Below are 23,861 nucleotides of genomic sequence, written 5' to 3'. Positions count from 1 at the left end.
TACCTACTTCTTTTTCTCTTTCAGAGCATTCCCTGACTTTTGTTGTTGTTGTTGTTGTTTTTCAATTCACTCTAGTGTTTTCTGCCAGCAGAAAAATCTCTCCTGACTGTTGAAATCTCTGGGACAAGTTTACCCCCATGGACTGTGACATTGGCAGTGAGCAGATAAAAGGTTCCGTCCGGCTAAAATAATTGCAAAACTTCAAAGTTAGAGGGATGACTTTATATCATTTATAATGATGGCAGATAACCCAAACTCAAACTGTTGGACTTTTTACAGCTGTCCTTTGCTTTGCCTGTGAATGTGACTGAGAGTATTTACTGCACTGGTGAAATTTAGGGAGGCAGGGATTCGAGATCAAATCTGGAGAAAATAGGATCCCAAATACCTGCTCATGCTAAGGGTCGTCACAAATATCACGAATGGAGTAAAGACAGCATGGAAGAAAAGCCCATTGTGAGAAAACATTCACAATATATGTTGTGACATAACACCGCTAGTCCAAACTGCTATTCCCGATAACACAATTCTTATATTTAGAGGTAGTTCCTTGTGAGTGATTCATCAGTGCACTATTGTCTCTAGAGAGCGAACTATTCATGCACTGTCCTGACACCTTTCATTTAAGGACCATTTAAATGATATTTTCTCTCAGCAACTTGCAGAAGCATTATGAATTCAATTAACTTGTGTGTATCTAGGCATATGTTAGGGCCTATGGAAGATGCAACTTATATTCCACTTTGGAAGGTAAGTCATGCCCAGAGGAGAAATGAGTAAATCAAATAAAAATCATCGACATTATCTTCTCCTGCGTCGAAGGAATTCTTGCCTGCTCAATTATCTTCACAATCCTTACATCCCAGTTTTCTCTGAAGGTGGTTCTGAGTTCTGAGGTCTCTGGAAATTCCAGCATTTATTGTGTGCATTATTCCTATTGTTGAAATATGTGAGAGCCATGACCCATAATTGGGGAATGAAAGTAGGATTCATAGGAGAAGACTTGAGGAAGAATTCAGGGCTTGAAATCTCCTATGAAGGATGTATAGGATGTGTCCATGTGGGTGCCTGGAATGATTAATCATGCTTCTCTTCAGAAACAGGAAAGTTAGGGTCTGCAGATAAGATCATCGGGGTAGACTCAGGAGTGACAGTACTCAATTAGGTCTGTGACAAGCTGAGTAGCAGACGTCAAAGGGCGGGTCCAATGTCAACGTCCTACATTGAAATTTTGGACTGAAGGTTATGTGAGAGGCCTGGGGTGAATGTGGCAGGATATGAACATAAATGTGAATTTCAGCTGAGTCCTCAGTATTGCCAACACCCCCACATTCCAAACTCATACACTAGAAGATCTGGGCAGGACCTGCCAAGGAAGGAGCTAGAAACCAGTTAGGTGAGGTTTAGCTCTTCAACTGATTCGGTAGGTGTTTGAAGAGGTCAAGAGGAAAGGGCTTTTTAAAAGAGGACATTCAGATCATAAGGACAACAAGCTTCAGGACTGGCAAATTCTTGGGCTTCATCTCGAGAGTAATTAGCTCCCTGGTGAAGAGGGGGATCTCTGTGTAACCATGTGATTTAATAAGGGAGGCTCCACCAGGGCTCCACTTGTGTGCCCTGCCCAATAGGACGACGGTTCCCTCTCACCTCACAGCAAGTAAGGTGGCCCCTTGGGCTTTGATGCTGCCAGAGGACATGAGTGGTGTATGGTGAGCGATTCCTGGGAGGACATGACCTGTGTCCTCTGGAGTTTAGCTTTGGAGCCGGGTGCTCCTGTGGGAAATATAATACGAAAGGACGTTGCTATGCGCCAGGGGGTAAAGACTGAGGAGGCTGATTGGAAGCAACCACAACTTTCACTGACTGTGCGGCAAAAGTATGTGCTCCCCATAAACCAAACGTGGGCCACACAGGAGGGAGCCAGCCAAAGCCAGCTTGAAGGGGACTTGCCCGGAAGTCCACCAGGGATCGCAACTGTGCCCGGAACTGGAGTCGAAGTGACCAGCTGGAGGGGAGATAGTGGCCATCAGTTGGACTTGTAATTGCAGATTTCCAGGGAGACTCTCTGAACAGTCATTAATGGGGCCCCGTGAGGAAAAGAGCCACGAAGTGCGCCTCCATCCCCCAAAGCCAGATTACACCTGACTTGTCTTCAATGGTTTTTCCTCTTCTCCTCCAACCCACGAGGAGTCACAACCAAGGCGAGTGACGGGAGGAGGAGGAGGCGAAGGGCAGGGTGGGGAGAGATGGAAGAAGCCCTGTGCACACTGCTGGTCCTTCGGCGGAAGCAGGCACAAGCCAGGGGAAGGAGAGGCTTTACCCTGCAATGGAATTCCGAGTTTGATTATTGGGTTGGATGTTGTAATTACACAAATGGGACTCACAGAGACTGGAGAGGGTTTGCGCTTAAGGCAGAAGCTATCCAAGATTTCCTTCATGAGGCACTAATGGGCCCAGTTTGATGGGCCAGTAGGAGACAAGAATAAATGTCTTCCTTCTTTGCCCTCCCTTCTTTGTGAAGCCTGTCTTATTTAATCACAGGCTTAGCCATAGATCACCTTCTTTGCTATGGAGGAGATCACTCTAGAGAAGAACGCCAAGATCTTGCCAACCCTCTTCCTGTACGAGTGGCGCTGCGTGCTTCCCGTGAGTGGTGTAGCAGGAGTCCAGGGAAGCGCTCTGCTCGTGCAGATTATGGGAAGAAATTTGACATGACCACATTCCCAGAGGGGTATTTATGTGTACATCCCACAGAGTCAAAAGATTCAAAGGGGTGGAGTAGGGCCTGCAACATCTGAAGGGGGGGAAGCGTCCCTAAGAGCCCTGAGCCTTATTTTCTCACGGTCAATCAGAGCGGAGCCTCGACCAGCTAAAAGTCTGTGCCATGGAGTCTCCCCGTCCTTGTGGCTAAGGAGAGGACAGGCAGTAAAGCTCACTGCTATGAATAGGAGACTGTCACAGCAAGTTAATGGTATGACTGTGGCCAAAGTTCTGACCATTCTTAGAGATCACAACTTGACCTATGGAGAATGGATTTACTTTGTGCCAGATTCTCTATCTGGTGAACAGGGTCAATGACCAAACTTGAAAGCATGCTTCTGTTTGAAAAGAAAAGGAAGCTACAAATCAGAGACTTGTTTTCCACTGTGGCTTTTAAGTTCAAAGATGACTCCAGCAGAAGGGGTTCCAGAGATGTTGAGAAATGAGCCCCAAGGTCAAAGGAGGCATGTTTGAGACACAGCAATCATTTGTAAAGTGCTGCGTATATAATCCACGAACAACCAAAAGTTCATTGGAATGGTAATTTGTTGAATATAGAGGCAAAATTGCATCCTTTCTGGAAGGTATACAGACATAGAAGCCCTTGATAAGTTCACCCAGCAAGTCTTGAATGGTAGCCAACAAAGCCTGTCCTTACTGAACGCTGACATTTCTCTAAAGAGAAAAGCTGCCCTCCAAACTAGAATGGCCTTGGACATGATCCCTGCCTGGCAAGGAAGCACCCGTGCCATTGTCCAAACAGAATGCAGTGTGTTCCTACTGCTGAGACTGTTAATGTATCGTCTTTATTAAGTCACATGAGGGCACAAGTGAACACCCTGAGGGATCTGACCCCTCTACCTGGGGACCTAGTAAATCAGTGGCTCGGATCATAGGGTTCTTGGTAGAGAAAGTTGGTCATTGATTTTGGGAATCATTGTCTTAACCTGCGTTTTCTCTTGCATGTGACTGTATTGTTGCTGTGACATCTGCCACCAGTGCAGCCAGGGAGCTACCAAAGGAGCCACCTCCGCGCTAGCGAAAGCCCTTGCTGACCACCAGGGCGCGGTGCGCGAGACGAGAGCCTGTGAGATCGCGAGAGCGGGTCACGGGGCTTGAGAGTTGGACCTAAGAACTGGACCCACGCAGTTGGGGGCTCCCCACCTACTCCGCTGTCCTTGGAATGTGCATTCTGCCTGGTCTCCCCACTCCCAGAAGCCTCCGCAAGGATACAGCCTTGAGTAGAAATTGACACTATCTGGATGCTATACGGGACCGAACCCACTGAAGGCCTCTGGATAAAGGTTGACGATTCTGGCAGACACGGGTGGAAAGCTATTCTCCTCGTGGCCGCTCAGGACAAGCTTTGTAAGTTCCTTGCTTATTAAACCTGCCAGCTGCCCACCCGGAGTGGTCTGCCTCACCGTCGGGTTTCAGATGACACCTGGGAAGATCCCGAGGACGTTGCAAACCAACTTATATTTTTAAACATCAGTCTCATCTATATTTATAAACAAATATAAAAAATGGAATACCCAAGGCAATTGTTCTCAAAGTTCTTTCTTCTTGTTTAAAAGCGTCTCAATTATCTAAAACTCTTCCTAGATTGGGTTGCATTCTCTGAGATTTGCAATCAACAAGTTGCCACGTTGCGGGATAGGACTTTATAGGTATTCCCTTTCCACACTGTTGAAGTTTAACCTGCCTTCTCACTCTTGGTCCTCTTTACCACGCTCCCTGATTTTTTTTTCTTACGTAAGTGAACGTCTCCTATAATTATTCTATAATTCACACACTATTCATTTTTTGTTTCTTTTCTGTCCCTTCAAGGAACACTGAAAGATCCGGAGGGCAAGGATCTTTACCTGCTATTATTTGCTAATATACCCAATTGCCTAAAACAGTGCTTGGCACATAATAGGCTCGCAAGAAACACTGAATGCAAATTCTATTTTATTCGATATTTTGTTCTTGTTTGTTTAGAATTGGATTGCTGTATTTGCCTCTACTTCTGCTTTCAACCTATCTCAAGTTTCATGTTTTAGATTTGGATTTCCTTTGCAATCCACTCCAAACAATACTTATTTTTTATCGGAAATCTTTGGTGTACTTATCATAGTTGTAATTTATGATCTATTTGGATGCATTTGTATTATTTTATTTTTTGCTTTCTACTTGTCCAACCAGTTTCATAGTTTGTTTTTCTTTCTTCCTTGTGCCTTAATTTGGATTATTTGGTTCTTCTTTTCACATTCTATTTTTTTTTCTACTCAGTTGGAAATTATATACACTCTTCCTAATTTTCTTAGTGGCCACAGCACATATTCCTTTTTCAAAATTTTTAAATTTTTTATACCATTTTTAAAGGTTACATGCCATTTACAGTTAATACAAAATATTGGCTATATTCCTCATACAACACATATTCTTAACAAAGTCTAAAGGGAATCTATATTTTAATCTTCCTCTTATACAACAAATTACTATAGAACATTTAAACTCCATTCCCACCTTCCACCCCATCTATGCATTATTGTTGTGTATTTTTATTTTCTTATTTTTTTCCTTTTTAAGCCCTGGAAGTTATTACCATTATCTTCTCTCCCTTTCTTTGTCTTTCCTTCCTTCTTTCTTCCTTTCTATTTTTTCTTTCCTTCTTTCTTTCCTTTGTTCTTTCTTTCCTTCTTTCTTTCTCTCCTTCCTTCCTTCCTTCTTCCTTTCTTTTCTTTCTTCCTTTCTTTCTTTCTTTTTCTTTCTTTCTTTCTTTCCTTCTTTCTTTCTTTCTTTCTTTCTTTCTTTCTTCTTTCTTTTCAACCTCTGATTTACTATCTGTGATTACTTTCCTCTTGCCTCAAGTACATTCTTTACAAATTCTCTTAGTGAGGTTGTGCTGGTAGCAAAACCTCTCAGTCTTTGTTGTCAATGTGGTTTTGAGAAGCAGACTTTAAATTCTCCAGGGCTGGTGAAATATCCTCAGGGTGACAGCTAGCTGCTGTACTCCACTTGCCCACCTTCACTTAGTTCCGTGTCTGAGAAAGGTTATTTTCTTGCCTGCTCACCTACGCTTTTAAGAAAATGTATGTAATATTTTTCAGTATTTTTAGTTGATTTCAGTGGGAGGATTAATAATCTAGATATCTGAAAGAGAAGTTTATTTTTATGTTTGGTTAGTCTTTTCCTGGTTTTGTTTCCTGCGTGTATGGCTCCCGTTGGGGTTATTTTTGCTGTTTATCTTTGTCTCTTTCATCTGTCTTTCATATTGCAGTTTTTCGTCAAACAGCAGCTCTCCCTGACTGCCTTTTCGTAGTTTGGAATAAATCATTAGAAAACCTGGAAGTTCCACATCTGAGTGAGGGTGCCGACTGCAGGCTTCACCTGAGGTGACCGCAGGACCGGCTGTTATGTAGAGGGAACCCAAAATGCCAGAATGCAGAGGTTTTTCTCTGGAGATGCTCTAATCTTTAGGGGAGATTGCTTCAATTACCCACTCGGGAAGAGAGACCTTGAAGTGTGAGGTTCCGAATGAGGGGGAAGTGAGGAGATGACTGGATCATGTGTCTCATACTCACTTCTTCCATGAATCCCCTGCTTTCAGCCCTACAGCCCCCTCCCCTTGGAGCTGAAATTTCTGAAGCCCACCTCCCCAAGGTGCTCCGTCATCATCCGCGGCCACCTCAGCCACAGCCTCTCTGGGGCCATGTTGGCTGTGGATGTCTGCTCCAATGCACCCTTCTGGAAATCTGTTGAAACCTCTTGTCTCTGATACTTATACTCCTAATTGTCTATGGCACCCTGGTTTTTATTAGGGTTTGCAGAAAGAGAACGTCTGTGGTCTATAATTGATGTCAGTCCATTTTCCAGAATGCTTGGCATATAGCCAGTTTGCTATCTGGACACTGAAATCCCTGATCTCCCGTTAAATAGAAGTAAAATGTAATGAGAGAGAATGTGTGATATTTACATATTTATATTTACACAGAATTACTTGTGACCATTTACAACTTGGAAATAGAGAAATTCTAATACAAATTTCAAGTTGCTATTACTTCAAAACAGGCAATGATAAAAAATTGACTTGTTAAGTTTTCTATATAAAGTTTAGGCTTTTAAAGCACCACTGTCAGGATTCTAAAAGGCATAGAAAAGCAGAACAACCTGCGTCCACTGATTGCACTCATTCTTTTCCTCAGCTCAAGACCGAGCTGTGAGGGTCCTTAATCAGGCCTCCTCTCCAGGTCTGAGTCCATTGTGAGGGCATCATGCCACGTAGAGGAGGAGAAGTGGACCTTGCATCCTAACCTTTCTGTCCTGTGAAGCGACCACAGCTATGTGTGACAGGTAAGACCAAAGGTGAAGGTGATGAGGCAGGAAAGGGTTGTGGCTGAGGCAGGGAGGCAGTGCTATGCACAGATGAATTTATAACAGCCTTTCCTGTTATTGTGAGAAGATTCTGAGAAATGGGTGAACCACAGACTTCCCTGGGTTGTGCTGTGATGTGTGTGAAAATCATCCCCTGGTCTCTTTACCATAGAATTTCTAGTAAAGTGGTACAGATATTTTACATGCGTAAGAAGGGAGTGCATGGGTTGAAAAAGGGCGTCAAATTATGAAGCAAAACGAGGAAATGCATAAAAGAGCAGAAACTGTTGAAAATAAAACTGCAAAGCCTTAGAGGTTTTGAGCTTCAGGAGGTGCAAAAATAGGTTCCAACTCTGCATGGGAAGAGAACCAAATTCATAGTGTTAAAGGGCCTGGAGACAAGGTAGTGTGACAACTTGGGGCCAGTTTTACAATCAGTCTACCACAACTGGCTCTCCTACTCGCATCCAATTTTACCTAAATGGCAGGAGTTTTCAGCTTTATTGAATTTTAAGTTGCATAAAATAAAATTCATGCATTTTTTTCAGTAGATTCAATAATCAATTAAACAGTATTTCTAAGCTTAGTATTGACTTATATGTGTGAGCTTATATATGAGCCTGTAATGAGCTTATATATGTATATACATGTTGCAACGAGTATTCATTTAATTAATTTATTTATTTACTTATTTACTTATTTATTTATTTTTACCTTTTGATCCCTTTCACCCATTTCTCCCACTTCCACCCTCAGCCCCCGCCTCTCGCAACCACCATGCTGTTCTCTGTATCTATGAGCCTGGCTTTTGTTTTGTCTAGATTCCACATATAACTGAGTTTGTACAGTATTTGTCTTTCTGTCTGATTAATTTCACTTAGCATAATGCCCTGAGATCTATCCATGTTGTCACAAATGGCATGATTTCCTTCTTTCTTATGGCTGAATACTATTTGTGTGTGTGTGTGTATCTCCTTTATCCTTCCATCCATCAGTGGACACCTAGGTTGTCTCCATATCTTGACTATTGTAAATAATGCTGCAATGAACATGGGGTGCAGATATCTCTACTAGTTAGTATTTTCATTTTCTTTGGATAAATACCCAGATGTGAGATGGCTGGATCATATGAAGTTCTATTTTTAATTTTTTTGAGGAACCTCCGTTCGGTTTTCCACAGTGGCTGCACCAATTTATATTCCTACCGACATGCATGAGGTTCCCTTTTCTCCACATCCTCACAACACTTGTTATTTCTTGGCTTTTTGATGTAGTCATCCTAACAGGTGTGAGTTCATATCTCATTGTGTTTTCTTTTAATTGAAGTATAGTTAGTGGACACTATTATATAAGTTACAGGTGTACAATATAGTGATTCCCAATATGTAACGGTTATACTCCATTTATAGTTATTATAAAATATTGGCTACAGTCCCTGTTTTGTACAATATATCCTTGTAGCTCATTTTATACCTACTAGTTTGTACCTTTTAGTCCCCTACCTCTATATTGCCCCTCTCCCTTCCCTCTCCCCACTGGTAACCAAGAGTTTGTTCTCTGTATCTGTGAGTCTGCTTCTTTTTTGTTCTATTCACTAGTTTGTTGTATTTTTTAGAGTCCACATATAAGTGATATTACACAGTATTTGTCTTTCTCTCTCTGACTTATTTCACTTGCATAATACCCTCCAAGTCCATCCATGTTCTTGCAAATGGCAAATTTTCTTTCTTTGTATGGCTCAGTACTATTGCATTGTGTGTATATATATATATATATATATATATATATACCACATTTTCTTAATCCATTCATCTGTCGATGGACACTTAGATAGCTTTCATGTCTCTACAATTGTAGATAATGCTGCCATGAACATCGGGGTGCATGTATCTTTTCGAATTAGTGTTTTTGTTTTTGTTTTGTTTTTTCAGATATATACCCAGGAGTGGAATTGTGGGGTCACATGGTACTTCTATTTTTAGTATTGAGGAGCCTCCATATTGTTTTCCACAATGGCTGCACCAAGTTACATTGCCACCAGCAGTGCAGGAGGGGTCCCTTTTCTCCACATCTTCACCAACTTTTGTAATTTGTATTCTTTTTGATGGCAGCCATTCTGACAGATATGAGGTGATATCTCATTGTGGTTTTGATTTGCATTTCCCTGATGATTAACAATGTTGAGCATCTTCTCATGTGCCTGTTGGCTATCTGTTTGTCTGCTTTGGGAAACTGTGTATTCAGGTCTTCTGCCTATTTTTAAATCAAGTTGTTTCTTTTTGATGTTGAGTTGTATGAGCTGCTTCTATATTTTGAATATTAACCCCTTATGTGTCATATCATTTGCAAATATTTTCTCCCATTCTCTAGGTTGTGTTTTTGTTTTGTTGATGGTTTCCTTTGCTGTGCAAAAGCTTTGAAGTTTAATTAGGTCCCATCTGCTTATTTTTGCTTTTATACTATTTCCTCTGCTTTAGGAGACAGATGCAAAAAAAAATATAGCTGCGATTTCTGTCAAGAGTGTTCTGCTTATGTCTTCCTCTAGGGGTTATATGGTATCCAGTCTTACATTTAGGTCTTTAACCCAATTTGAGTTTCTTTTTGGATATGGTGTTAGAAAATGTCCTAATGTCACTCTTTTACATGTAGCTGTTTAAGTTTCCTAGCACCACTTATTGAAGAGAATGTCTTTTCCCCATTGTATATTCTTGCCTCCTTTGACCATATGTGCATGGGTTTATTTCTGGGCTCTCTGTTCTGCTTCATTAATCTATGTGTCTGTTTTAGTGCCAGTACCATATTGTTTTCACTACTGTAGCTTTTTAAATAGTATAGTTTGAAGTCAAGGAGTGTAATTCCTCCAGAACTGTCCGTCTTTCTCAAGATTGTTTTGGCTGGACTTCCCTGGTGGTGCAGTGGTTAAGAATCCGTCTGCCAAGGCAGGGGACATGGGGCGTAGACCCCGCTCGCTGCAACTAGAGAAAGCCCGCACACAGCAACAAAGACCCAACGCAGCCAAAAATAAATAAAGAGAAATAAATAAAGGAATTTTTTAAAAAGATTGTTTTCACTTCTCTGGGTGTTTTGTGTTTCCATACAAATTTTAAAATTATTTGTTCTAGTTCTGTAAAAAATGCCATTGACATTTTGATAGGGATTGCATTGAATCTGTAGATTGCCTTGGGTAGTACCGTCATTTTAACAATCTTAATTCTTCCAATCCAAGAACACAGTATTATCTTTCATTCTGTTTGTGTCATCTTTAATTTCTTTCATCAGTGTCTTATAGTTTTCAGAGTACAGGTATTTTCCCTCCTTAGGTAGATTTATTCCTAGGTATTTCATTCTTTTTGATGCAACGGTAAATGGGATTGTGTTCTCAATTTCTCTCTTTTTTTTTTTTTAAACATCTTTATTGAAGTATAATTGCCTTACAATGGTGTGTTAGCTTCTGCTTTATAACAAAGTGAATCAGTTATACATATACTCAATTTCTCTTTTTGATAGTTCATTGTTAGTGTATAGAAATGCAACAGATTTCTGTGTATTAATTTTGTATCCTGCAATTTTACTGAATTCATTGATGAGCTCTAATAGTTTTCTGGTGGCGTCTTTAAGATTTTCTATGTATGGTATCATGTCATCTTCAAACAGTGACAGTTTTACTTCTTCCTGTCTGATTTGGATTCCTTTTATTTCTTTTTCTTCTCTGATTCCTGTGGCTAGGACTTCCAAAATTATGTTGAATAAAAGTGGTGAAGGTGGGCATCTTTGTCTTGTTCCTGATCGTAGAGGAAATGCTTTCAGCTTTTCACTGTTGAGTATGATGTTAGCTGTGGGTTTGTCATAGATGGCCTTTATTATGTTGAAGTATGTTCCCTCTATGTCCACTTCCTGGAGAGTTTTTATTATGAATGGATGTTGAATTTTATCGAAAGCTTTTTCTGCATCTATTGAAATGATCATATGATTTGTATTCTTCAGTTTGTTAATGTGGTATATCACACTGATTGATTTGCAGATGTTGAAAAATTCTCGCATCCTTGGATAGATCCCACTTGATCATGGTGTATGATCCTTTTAATGTATTGTTAGATTTGGTTTGCTAATATTTTGTTGAGGATTTTTGCATCTATTTTCATCAGTGATATTGGCCTGTAGTTTTCTGTTTTGTGATATCTTTGTCTGGTTTTGGTATCAGAGTGATGCTGGCCTCATAGAATGAGTTTGGGGGTGTTCCTCCCTCTGCAGTTTTTTGAAACAGTTGAGAAGGAGAGCTGATAACTCTTTCATAAACGTTTGGTAGAATTCACTTGTGAAGCTGCCTGGTCCTGGACTTTTGTTTGTTGGGAGTCGTTTAATAACTCATTCAGTTCCATTACTAGTTATTGGTCTGTTCATATTTTCTATTTCTTCCTGGTTCAGTCTTTGGAGATTGTACCTTTCTAGGAATTTTTCCATTTCTTGTCTGTTGTTCATTTTATTGGCATATATTGTTGTTCATAGTCGTCTCTTATAATCCTTCGTAATCTTTTGTATTTCTGCGGTGTCTGTTGTAACTTCTCCTTTTTCATTTCTAATTTTATTGATTGAGTCCCCTCCCTCTTTTTCTTGATGAGTCCTGCTAAAGGTTTATAAATTTTGTTTATCTTCTCAAAGACCAGGTTTTAGTTTCATTGATCTTTGCTACTGTTTTCTTTCTTTCTGTTTCATTTATTTCTGCTCTGATCTTTATGATTTCCTTCCTTCTACTAACTTTGGGTTTTGTTTGTTCTTCTTTCTGTAGTTCCTTTAGGTGTAAGGTTAGATTGTTTATTTGATATTTTTCTTGTTTCTTGAAGTAGGACTGTATTGCTAGAAACTTCCCTCTTAGAACTGTTTTTGCTGAATCCCATAGGTTTTGGATTGTCATGTTTGCATTGTCATTTGTCTCTAGGTATTTTTTCATTTCCTCTTTGTTTTCTTCAGTGATCCCTTGGTTATTTAGTAGCATACTGTTTAGTCTCCATGTGTTTGGAGACTTTTACGTTTCTTTTTTTCCTGTAATTTATTTCTAATTTCATAGTGTTGTGGTCGGAAAAGATGCTTGACACAATTTCAGTTTTCTTAAATTTACTGAGACTTCATATGTGACCCAAGATGTGATCTATCCTGGAGAAGTTTCCATGTGCACTTGCGAAGAAAGTGTAATCTGCTGTTTTCGGATGGAATGTCCTAGAAATGTCAATTAAATCTATCTGGTCTATTTTGTCATTTAAAGCTTGTGTTTCCTTATTAATTTTCTGTTTGGGTGATCTGTCCATTGGTGTAAGTGGGGTGTTAAAGTCCCCCACTATTATTGTGTTACTGTCAATTATCTCTTTTATAGCTGTTAGCATTTGCCTTATGTATTGAGGTGCTCCTATGTTGGGTGCATACATATTTATAATTGTTATATCTTCTTGGATTGATGCCTTGATCATTGTGTAGTGTCCTTCCTTGTCTCTTGTAACATACTTTATTTCAAAGTCTATTTTATCTGATATGAGTATTGCTACTCCAGCTTTCTTTTGATTTCCATTCGCATGGAGTATCTTTCTCCATCCCCTCACTTTCTGTCTGTATGTGTCCCTAGGTCTGAAGTGGGTCTCTTGTAGACAGCATATATAGGGGTCTTGTTTTGTATCCATTTATCCAGTCTGTGTCTTTTGCTTGGAGCATTTAATCCATTCACATTTAAGGTAATTATCAATACGTATGTTCCTATTACCATTTTCTTAATTGTTTTCGGTTTGTTTTTGTAGGTCCTTTTCTTCTCTTGTGTTTCCCACTTAGAGAAGTTCCTTTAGCATTTGCTGTAGAGCTGGTTTGGTGGTGCTGAATTCTCTTAGCTTTTGCTTGTCTGTAAACTTTCTGATTTCTCCTTCAAATCTGAATGAGATCCTCGCTGGGTAGAGTATTCTTGGTTATAGTTTCTTCCCATTCATCACTTTAAATATATGGTGGCACTCCTTTCTGGCTTGCAGAGTTTCTGCTGAGAAATCAGCTGTTAACCTTATGGGAGTTCCCTTGTATGTTATATGTCATTTTTCCCTTGTTGCTTTTAATAATTTTTCTTTGTCTTTAATTTTTGTCAGTTTGGTGACTATGGGTCTCTGCATGTTTCTCCTTGTGTTCATCCTGCCTGGGACTCTCTGTGCTTCCTGGATTTGGCTGGCTATTTCCTTTCCCATGTTAAGGAACTTTTCCATTATAATCTCTTCAAATATGTTCTCGGATCCTTTCTCTGTGTCTTCTCCTTCTGGGGCCCCAGTAATGCGAATGTTGGCACATTTAATATTAGTCCAGAGGTCTCTTAGGCCGTCTTCATTTCTTTTCTTTCTTTTTTCTTTATTTTGTTCTGCAGCAATGATTTCCACCATTTTGTCTTCCAGGTCATTTATCCGTTGTGCCTCATTTATTCTGCTATTGATTCCTTCTAGTGTATTTTTCATTTCAGTTATTGTATTGTTCATCTCTGTTTGTTTGTTCTTTAGTTCTTGTAAGTCTTTGTTAAACATTTCTTGCATCTTCTCAATCCTTGCCTCCATTCTTTTTCTGAGGTCCTTGATCATCTTCACTATCATTATTCTGAATTCTTTTTCTGGAAAGTTGCCAATCTCCACTTCATTTAATTGTTTTTCTGGGGTTTTATCTTGTTCCTTCATCTGGGACATAGTCCTCTGCCTTTTCATTTTATCTCTCTTTCTGTGATTGTGGTTTTCGTTCCCAGGCTGCAGGATTATAGTTCTTCTTGCTTCTGTTGTCTGGTTTTTGGTGGATGAGGCTATCTAAGAGGCTTGTGCAAGCTTCCTGATGGGAGGGACTCCAACCCCTCACTTTCAGCTGGTGTGTGTCCTTAGATCTGACATGAGTCTCTTGTAGACAGTATATATATGGGTCTTGTTTTTGTATCCATTCAGCCACTCTGTGTCTTTTGATGGGAGCATTGAGTCCATTTACGTTTAATTATTGATATGTATGTTCTGATTGCCATTTGGTTAATTGTTTGTGGGTTGTTTTTGTAGGTGTTTTTATAAATTTCTTTTTCTTTTGTCTCTTCTCTTGTGATTTGATCACTATCTTTAGTGTTATGTTTGGATTCCTTTTTCTTTTTTCTCTTTTCCTTTTTCCTTGTGTGTGTGTGTGTGTGTGTGTGTGTGTTTGTGTGTGTGTGTGTCTGTGTATCTATAATAGATATTTGGTTTGTGGTTGCCATGAGGTGTATATATATATGATTGTTTTAAGTTGCTGATATCTTAATTTCAAATGCATTTTTAAATCCCTGCTTTTGTACTCTCCTCCTCTCATTACTGTTTTTGATATCATATTTTACATCTAATTGCTTTGTGTGTCCCTTAAGTGCTTATTGTGGATATAAATTATTTTACTGCTCTTCTCTTTTAACCTTCCTACTAGCTTTGTATGTAGATGATTTCTCACCTTTATGTTTGCCTTTACCAATGAGCTTTTTCTGTTTTGTAATTTTCTGGTTTCCACTGGTGGCTTTTTCTTGTTCGCCTAGAGAAGTTCCTTTGACATTTGTTATAAAGCTGGTTTGGTGGTGCTGAACTCTTTTACCTTTTACTTGTCTGTAAAGCTTTTGATCTCTCCATGAAATCTGAACGAGAGCCTTGCTGGGTAGAGTATTCTTTGTAGGTTTTTCTGGCCCAGTTGGCTGCCAGGCCCTGGCTTGTGCTCTGGCTGCTGGCCTGCTGCTGGGTGGGGCTGGGATTCGGTGCAGCTGGCTGTGGGACCTGTGGTGTTCCAGGGCTAGTGCTGGCCCACTGGTGGGTGGGTCCAGGTTTGGGGTGGCTGCCTGCAGGGTCCAGAGTGTGCAGGGTGGGTGCCAGTTTCCGGGTGAGTGGCATTGAGTGCTCTCATGGCTGGCTGTTTGGCTTGGGAGGCTCTGGGACTGGTGCCAATTGGCTGGTGAGCAGGTAAGCCCCTGGCAAGAATAGGCTAGAGGGAAGTCTCCAAGAATGGAGAAGACTCCATTCTATGGCAGGTGTCCTTGTCATACAACGAACTCCCCAAAACAGCTGCTGCCAGAGTCTATGTCACTAGGGGAGTCCTCCTTGCCTCCTGCCTCTCTGGGAGGCTCTCCAGGATCAGCCAGTGAGTCTGCCCCAGGCTCCTTTCAAATCACTGCTTCTATGCTGGGTCTCAGAGCATGGAGATTTTGCCAGTGCCCTTTAAAAATGGGGTCTCTGTTTCCCAGAGCCTTCTTGCTCTCCCATGTGCAAGCCCCTCTGGCCATACAAGTCAGATATTTTGGTGGCTTGTCTTTCTGGTGCAGGATCCCCCAGGCTGGGGAGCCTGAAGTGGGGCCCAGACCCCTTGCTCCTTGGGGAGAACCTTTGTAATTGCAATTATCTTCCCATTTATGTGTCACCTACTTAGTGGTGTGGGCCTTGACTATACCCCTTCCTATCTGTCTTGTGGTTCCTTCTTTATATCTATAGTTGTGGGGAATCTTTTCTAGTAGTTTTCAGGTCATAATTGCTTTCTAAATAGCTGTAATTTTGGTGTGCCCATAGGGAGAGGTGAGCCCAGGGTTTTCCTACTCCACCATCTTGGCCACACTCTGAGCGGCAACTCCCTGGTTTTGACCCAGTAGTTTTTTCTCAAACTTCACGGCATGACCCACATTTCGTCCCTCCCAATAGAGTCTTTGCGTGGTCTGATATGGTAGCAACTATGCAGATGTGACTATTTAACTTTAAATTAATCAAAATGGAATAAAATTAAAAATTCAGTTCTTCAATCACACTCATCACATTTCATGAGCTCAGTATCCCATGTGGCTCAGGGCTACCATACTGAACCACACAAAACAATCTCATCATTGCAGAAAGTTCTGGCACTGCTAGGTGATAATGTGGGCAGGTCTCCTGCATAAGCAAGTTTGGACAGCTCCTCCCCTCACTTCCTCTCTCCTCTTCCTTCTTGATAGCTTAGTGTCGCCTCCTGGTTTAGCATTGCTTTCAAAGTTAGAGAAAGGAGCAGGACCCAGATTTTTTTTAGGTAAGGGAATAGGGGTGTTTGTGGGAGTGGGAAGAGAGGGAGGGAAATGTGTGATTTGGTGGAGGGGGGACTTCTCTTCTGGATCTATATCTTAAAACTCCCTGCAAACTTGCTCTCAGAATATATTTCTCATTGGTTCCTGTCTCCTGTCTTTGCTGATTTTAGGCAGTAATCTGTTTTGAAGGCTGAGTCCTACAAATTGATAACTCTTTCAGCAGTCACTGCTCAGAGGATACTTGTAGGAATAAATGATTGTTTTCACCATTGATAGAATTTATAAGTAAAGTTGAAGCTTTCAGGGTTTGTGTTGGCTGAGCAGACAGAATTAGCTGTGTGGGGAGCTGGTGGTGAAAAGAGCACAAGGAGATGCAAGAGGTGCAGGTCAGCAGCCCCGTGTCACAAAGCCAGCACATGGTTAGGATCAGAGATTCTGTTACCCAGTTAACGATCTGCTCAGAGCTGCCCCTTTGGACCTGCCTCCTCAGGAACAGTCCCGTCGTGGGCTTCACCCAGAGATGGGGAAGGGGAACTTTTAGGAGATAGGAGGAGGGAGATGCCAACCCATGTTACTGTCTACAGTTCAGGAGAAGCTGGGGATCAATGGATGCTTCTTCCTTAGGCAGTAGGAGGAGAATTCAGCCATCCAGTGTCAGTATGGAGAGAAGTTCAGTCCTCTGGTTTTACATCAGAATTAGGAGAAAGAGAACAGCATTAAAGAATGCTGAAGAGAAAGTCCACAGACTGAATGGAAACACCGTTCTTAAGAATGGTGTTTAAGAAACACCCCAAACCTTTTATTTTCCTATTTCTGGTATCTTACTCCTTCTCCTAAAATCAATCACCAACATCAACTTTGTGACCAAAGCTGATTTTTAATAATTCTGTGATTTCTCCTCCCAGTTTACAAGAAGCTGCTTTCTACTCCTTATTCCTAATCCACTTTCAAAAGAAGTTCTTGTCTTTCTAACAGTGTTTGAAATTTGTATTTGTTGGCTTCCTATCAGATAGCCTTTCTTTAACAACTAGCATTTCAGCCTGTCCTACTTAAAATCTGATCTGCTAAGAGTTCTTCAAATGGCTTTCTCCGTTGCCCAACATTAGTAGGTAACAATGAAAGAAAACCTTTAAAACATATTACCGTGTTTCAAGGACGCTAGGTGTTGTTAATAAGGAAAGGATAGGGGACTTCCCTGGTGGCACAGTGGTTAAGAATCTGCCTGCCAATGCAGGGGACACAGGTTCGATCCCTGGTCCGAGAAGATCCCACAGGCCATGGGGCAACTAAACCCGTGTGCCACCACTACAAAGCCTGAGCTCTAGAGCCCATGAGCCACAACTACTGAGCCCACGTGCCACAACTACTGAAGCACACGTGCCTAGAGCCTGTGCTCTGCAACAAGCGAAGCCCCTGCAATGAGAAGCCCGCACACTGCAGTGAAGAGTAGCCCCCACTCGCCGCAACTAGAGAAAGCCCGCGCACAGCAATGAAGACCCAATGCAGCCAAAAAATAAATTAATTAATTTAAAAAAAGATAAGGAAATGATCATCTTTTTCACAAGACAGATTGGGCTGGACATAAAGCTCAATCAGAGAGGAGGCAAGAATCAGGGAGATTTTTTAAAATCAATTCATTTATTTAATAAATATTTATTGAGATCCATGCTTTGTCCAATATTGTGCTTGTCCCTAGGGAATAACGGGGCACACAAGACACAGACGGTTCACCATCACAAAGCTTACAGTCTACGAGGAGACAGTAAAAAAATCAGACGAACAACTTCCTATTGTGGTACGTATTCTATAGAATCCCTTGGAGTGTGGCTAGCACAAACTCCACACCAGAGCTAACTTGTTGGTTGGTGATGGGGGTGGAGAAGCCCTCTCTGGAGAAATAACAGAATACTGAAGCCTCAGGGCTGAGAAGAAATGAGTTGGGCATTGGAAGGGTGTGGGAGTGCTCCAGGGAGGGGGAAATATTCCCCAAGGGTCTAGGAGCTGGAGGGAGTTTAGAGGATTCAGGGGACATTGAGGAGGCCAGTATGGTTCAAGCCTTTTGAAAGAGAGAGAGAGAGTAATTGAGCATGCAGGGCCTTTTGGACCATTCCAAGGGTTTTCAACTATTTGAACAATAAAAAGCAAAAGGAATCCATTAAAGAATTTAAACAAGGGGAAAAAAATCAAATTTCAGTTTTAAAAAGGCATCTGATTATTGAGTGGAGAAGGGATTGAAGAGGCAATATCAGTTGGGAGCCTATTACATTGCAATCAAATGACAGTGGGTTGGATTAACATGGAGATGGGGAGAAACGGAGAATTTTGCATTTTTTGGAAGTAAAATCAATAGGATTTGGTGCCAGACTGATGAGCAAGTGAGGAAAGAAGCGTTGTGGGGGACCCCAAGATTCTGCGTGAGCCATTTGGTGGTGCCCTTTACTGAAATGGGGACCAGGCTGGGGCTGGAGGTCAAGGGTTCCATTTTGTCTGAGTTCTGTGTGAGATGCCCATAAAATTGCCAACTGGAGAAGTTGAATGGGATTTAAAAGTTTGGAACTCTGAGAAGGGTCTAGGCTGCAGGCTACATATAAATGGCATTCAAAGCAATCATTCACTGAATAGAGTGGGGAAGGGCACCCAGAACCAGTGCCAAGGAAGACCCTGAAGCACTTACATTTGTGTAAAGAAAAATGAACAATCTGAAAATGAGATTGAAAACAGAGAATGGAGAAGTATTGGGAAATAGAGGAAGAGAAACTGAGTAGCAAGCAAGTTTATGAAAAAAAAAGAAACTGTTGGTTACATGAGGATAACATTTCCAGTTTCCAATTACTCTCCACTTCCCTGAAATGACATAGTTATTTTTCTTTATTTCCAGGAATTCAAAGTACAATGGCGGCCCATTACCCCAGCAACTCCAGGACCAGCCACGGTGAGAGGCTGCCAGGCTTGGGGGAGGAGGGCCGGGGCTCTCCTGTCCTGTCAGTCAGTCCCCATCTGCGCAAGAGCAAAACATTTTCAACCACATTTCTTATTTTCCCTTCATTTACTCTGCTCTCTCATTTCTCTCGACCCTCTACGGCTTCTCCTTGTGATGTAGCTTAACAGCTAAGAGGAAGAGAGTTAGAATCTCCTGATTGATATGGGCTTGATGAGGTTTCTTGTGTGCTACTTCCTACAGCGCGGACACACCAGAACAGCGGGTTGTAGCCTCCCTGGTTGTTTCTCTGCCCCTCTCTTCAGCCCAAGAGAGGATTGGGAAGGAGGAACATGGGCATAATTAATTCCTCATTCAGGTCCCTAATTTCCCTGTTGCTGGTGGCCTCACTATAACCAACAAATTCAACAGACTGATCACTCCGTTCCTCACATAACCCTCCCTCTACTCCCTTATCCATAGAAATTGATTATATCGTTTGAGCTTTTGCTGGTTTAGCAAACCACCACACAATTTAGGAGCCTAAAACAACAACCGTTTAGTTGGCTCTTGGTTTTGTGGGTTAGTTGGGCAGTCTTTGGGTCTGGATCAACTTGGCTAATCTCAGCCAGACTCACTCATGCATGTGTGGTAGGCTGGTGGTTCAGGATGCAACTGGATAATCTCGGCTAGCCTCATAGACATGTCTGGCAGTCAGCAAGCTCTTGGGCAGACCAGGGGGACAGGGCTAACCGGCCCTTGTGTCTCTCATCCAGTAGGCTAGTCCAGGGCAGTTGTAAGGTTCTGAAAAGCAGAAAGAGAAGGCAAACTACAATAAGTCAGCACTTCTGGAGTCTCTGCTTGATCATGTTTTCACGACCTTACTGTCCAAAGCAAGTCACATGGCCCAGTCAGATTCAAGGGTTGGAGAAACGGACTCAGCATCTTGATGAGAGTAGCTGCAAATCCACATTCCCAAGAGGCATGAGTACAGAGAGGGAATAATTCATGGCTGTGTTTGCCATCTATCATAGATTGCCATCCATTTGCTGTCAACATTGGCCAATTTTTGCAGTGTTGGCACTGGCCTTTGGTGCCTTTTTTTCTCGCCAGCCATGATTTTCCTACTCCCTGTCTCTAAGGTCAACCAATGCCCTCAGAATATCCTATAGTTGGCATCTTCCATTGTGATGCTAACTAAATAATAGTCTGAACTCCCATCCACATTTTTCCTTAGGTAATCTTAGCCATCCTGTATCCAGTGTTCTCGGCTTTGGGAAATTTACTTCTTTCACCCCAGGATTCTGGTTATCAAATGTGAGAAACTCTGCCTTAGGGACCCAGGGATGAGCAAAAGCTTCACCATAAAGTGTGTGGGAGATGGGGATGAACTACAGATTTTGTGGAAGCCAGAGTGGGAGGTTCTGCAATTTCCCTCTTCTGTTTGATTGATATTTTTAAAAGATTATTCCACTTTACAGAATAGACTGAAAGGGCCAAAGCGGAAGTAGAGAGACCAGTTAGGAGACTACTGAAGCATGGATGGGGATATAACTTGGGCTAGTATGATGATCTTCAAAATAGAGAGAAGCGAACAGATTTGGAGCCAAGAGAACCAGCTGATGGGTTGGATATGGAAAGAAGGGGAGAGAGAGGAGTCAAGGGTGACGCCTAGATTTTTAGCCTGAGAAACTAAAACATCAACCGTTTAGTTGGCTCTTGGCTTTGGGGATGATAGCCCTGAAAACTAATTGGGGTTTGTAACAGTGTCTATGAGGTTGTAAGTGGGATAATGTATGCATTGTCTCAAAGCAGAAATAGGTAGTTATAACACAGGATTCCTCATGCAGGAATCAGTCTTACATTCAAGGGCCGGCTGGCAGGGTCTGTCTTCTCGGGAAAACAGCCTCTCAAACGTGATTGCCAGTTGTCTTCCCACCGGTCCCGGGTCTATGCCTAACAAATCGGGCAGACTTTGACCTTATAGGCACATTAAAGAGATATGCAGAGACTTGCTGAATACAAACACAGGAAGAGCTATTAGATGATTTGGTTTGTAACTTAAGGTTTCAGTTGCTGTGCTCTGCTGCTCTGATATTAACTTTGAACTTTCCTGGGAAGTAAAATATGCAACGTCAATTTTGTGTTACTTCCTATGTTATCTTATGAGGACCAGCTACCAGTAGCAGCTCAGAGTTCTCTTCTTAAGCATTTTGTTTCCTCCTCTGTGGGCTACTTACCTACGCAAGGTCACAGTAGGAAGCGCAAGGGGATGCTGAAAATTACCTGGGTGGTCCTCAAATACTGCAAGAGGAGCACGAGCCCAGAGGGCTCTCTATAGACATCCCTTGAGTGCAGAGGACCCTAGCAGGCAACAGAGAAAGGCACCAGTGGGCAGGGGACTTGCAGGGGAGACAGTTGAAGTTCCTTCTAACGCTACGACTTTTATTTCCTGTTGTGCCAGGGCTTGGAAACCAAGAGCCCAGAGATTCACAACTGAGACTCGTCTTAGTGGGTAAGACTGGGGCAGGAAAAAGTGCAACAGGAAACAGCATCCTCGGAAAGAAAATGTTTCCTTCTGGCTTTTCCGCAGTATCCATCACCAGGTCCTGTAAGAAAGGAAACAGCACCTGGAAGGGGAGGGAAGTTGTCGTGGTGGATACACCTGGCATCTTTGACACAGAGGTACAGGATGCTGACACTTGCAAGGAGATTGCTCGCTGCATGGCCCTGACCTCGCCAGGGCCTCATGCTCTGCTCCTCGTCATCCCGCTGGGCCGTTACACGCCGGAAGACCGCAGAGCCACGGAAAAGATCCTGAAAATGTTTGGAGAGAGAGCTAGGAGACACATGATCCTCTTATTCACCCGGAAAGATGACTTGGAAGGCATCGATTTCCGTGACTACTTAAAAGAAGCTCCAAAAGGCATTCAAGAGCTGATGGGCATGTTCGGAGATCGCTACTGTGTGTTCAACAACAAGGCGGCAGGAGCTGCGCAGGAGGACCAGAGGGAGCAGCTGCTGGTCCTGGTCCAGCGCGTGGTCGCAGAGTGCAAAGGCAGATGCTTCACGAACAACATGTACCAAAAAGCTGAGGAGGAGATTCAGAAACAAATCCGAGTGATGCAAGAAAATTACAGAGCAGAGCTAGAGAGACAGAAAGCGCAGATAAGACAGGAGTATGAAGAGAAAATCAGAATGCTGGAGGATGAACTAGAACAGCAAAAGCAAGTGATGCACATGAGGAGGGAATTGGCAGAAAGGGAGGCTCTCTGTGCTACAAGGCAGCAAAATGCCAGAGACGAAGTTGAGAATCAGAGCGGGATAGTTGAATTCATCTTAGGCTTGTTGAATATTGTTTCCTTTGTTTTCTCTCTGTTTGAGGATTAGACATTAAGATTAAACTTCAGGAAAATGTGTCTATACTTCCTGCATATGTTCAGCTGGCCCTGCCCCATATAAGTCAGAGCATTCTCATCTTTCTGTCTCTCAGACTCTCAGGACTCAGGAGAGTAAAGTTCACTGTTGGCAATTGGTATATGTTTGATTGATTTAACAGGGGAGGGACAAGTTCTCAATCTGTGAAACTCCAAAGCACAATGTATTGATGCTCCCTAACTGGTGAATTCTTTCTCAGAGACACAGAGAGAAGGAATGCAGGAGACCAAAGAAGATGACCCCAAGCTTTCTCTGTTTATCCCTAGTAAATGTTTCTCCTCTAGATTCTTTCTAGATTGGTAGGTAATCTCCCCCTGTGGCTTCCTCTCACTTATTTTACCCTCAGGACCACAGTGATCATCTTAACCTTATAGTTTATGAGAAAGATCAATTCTTTGCATTAGTTAAGCTTATAGATGGAGATGTTTATAGAATTCTTTGTAGATGATTGGAAATTTGTTTACTTACAATTTTACGGAAGGACTCAAATTGTTCCTTATCTTCTGCCCACTGACGAACAAAGAGTTGTCTGGAAGATAGATCTTTCAGAACTCAACTATGTGAAATGTGAGAAAGAGTGAAAGATAGAGATTCAACAGATAAGAGAACAATGTTTGGTATATTCAGATGTATCTGTAGAAACTCTTTGACCAACACCAACCAATTTGCTGAATAACAAGTTCTCTCCTTTTCTTGTGAAACTAACTGCTATCCCACCCAATTGAATTGTTTGCTTATTGTTACTGTAATAAAACTGTTCTGTTCTCTCATATTTGTACAAAATGGAATCTGTTTTTTTTGTTTTTGCTTTTGTTTTTTGGAAAATACTACCACTACATCTTCTAAGAGCACAGGGATGAATTATAGTCTTTTGTAAAAGTTCAAGATGATTTTGGAGGTAGTCTTGGTCTACCCTCTAGACTTCTCCCCTTTTCCTTTTCCCTGGAAGGTTTGAGCCACATTCTCAACACCTCTGACAGTCAAAGACTACATTGCCCTTGGATTCATTCATTGTGTGTTGATAGAAATTACACGTGACCTTCGTTTCTGAGACCTTTGTGGCTTTCCGGCTGCAACAATTCTTTTTAATACATGGATAAAAATAGCTAAGTCCCTATCCCTTTTATACTATTCTACTGAGTACTCTTCACCTAATAATTTCTAGCCTTCCCCAAAGCACTTTTCCATGTTCTACCAACGTGTTCTGGTGGTCATATGTGACCTACGCCAACTCTCCTTGTTCTGTCACCTTAAAATCATCTTCTCCATGCCCTAACCCATTTTGCTCAAACTAGGGCATATGTCTCTCCATGATTTCCCCCAAACACAAAGGAGTTTAGACTGTAC

At 41.8% G+C, this 23,861-nt stretch overlaps 1 protein-coding gene across 5 annotated transcripts; it reads left to right on the top strand.

Moving 5' to 3' along the window:
- The first annotated feature begins 921 nt into the window (after positions 1 to 921).
- LOC309632031 (GTPase IMAP family member 4-like) lies at positions 922 to 23,284 on the top strand. 5 transcript variants are annotated; one of them, XM_082399062.1, is made up of 4 exons: positions 922 to 4,128; positions 17,856 to 17,954; positions 19,038 to 19,091; positions 21,541 to 23,284. In XM_082399062.1, the coding sequence occupies exons 1-4, from the start codon at positions 4,023 to 4,025 to the stop codon at positions 22,464 to 22,466; spliced, it is 1,185 nt and encodes a 394-aa protein (XP_082255188.1). In that variant the 5' UTR covers positions 922 to 4,022; the 3' UTR covers positions 22,467 to 23,284. The 5 variants fall into 5 exon arrangements, with proteins under 5 accessions (XP_082255188.1, XP_082255191.1, XP_082255189.1 ...); XM_082399065.1 differs by lacking the exon at positions 922 to 4,128 and adding an exon at positions 7,078 to 7,098; XM_082399063.1 differs by lacking the exon at positions 922 to 4,128 and adding an exon at positions 12,588 to 14,106 and having other exon boundaries at positions 17,855 to 17,954.
- The last annotated feature ends 577 nt before the right edge of the window (positions 23,285 to 23,861 follow it).

Source organism: Balaenoptera borealis, assembly GCF_965194805.1.
Source record: "Balaenoptera borealis genome assembly, chromosome: 7".
Taxonomy (NCBI): Eukaryota; Metazoa; Chordata; class Mammalia; order Artiodactyla; family Balaenopteridae; genus Balaenoptera; species Balaenoptera borealis.
Note: the sequence above shows the minus strand (reverse complement) of the source record. Positions and strands in the feature narration are given on the sequence as shown.

Coding starts and splice junctions, on each gene's coding strand:
- LOC309632031 (XM_082399061.1), top strand. CDS start 16,017: ATGTGGGCAGGTCTCCTGCATAAGCAAGTTTGGACAGCTCCTCCCCTC. Junction 16,165..17,855: donor AGGACCCAGATTTTTTTTAG/GTAAGGGAATAG, acceptor GCTTGTCCCTAG/GGAATAACGGGGCACACAAG. Junction 17,955..19,037: donor ACGAACAACTTCCTATTGTG/GTACGTATTCTA, acceptor CTTTATTTCCAG/GAATTCAAAGTACAATGGCG.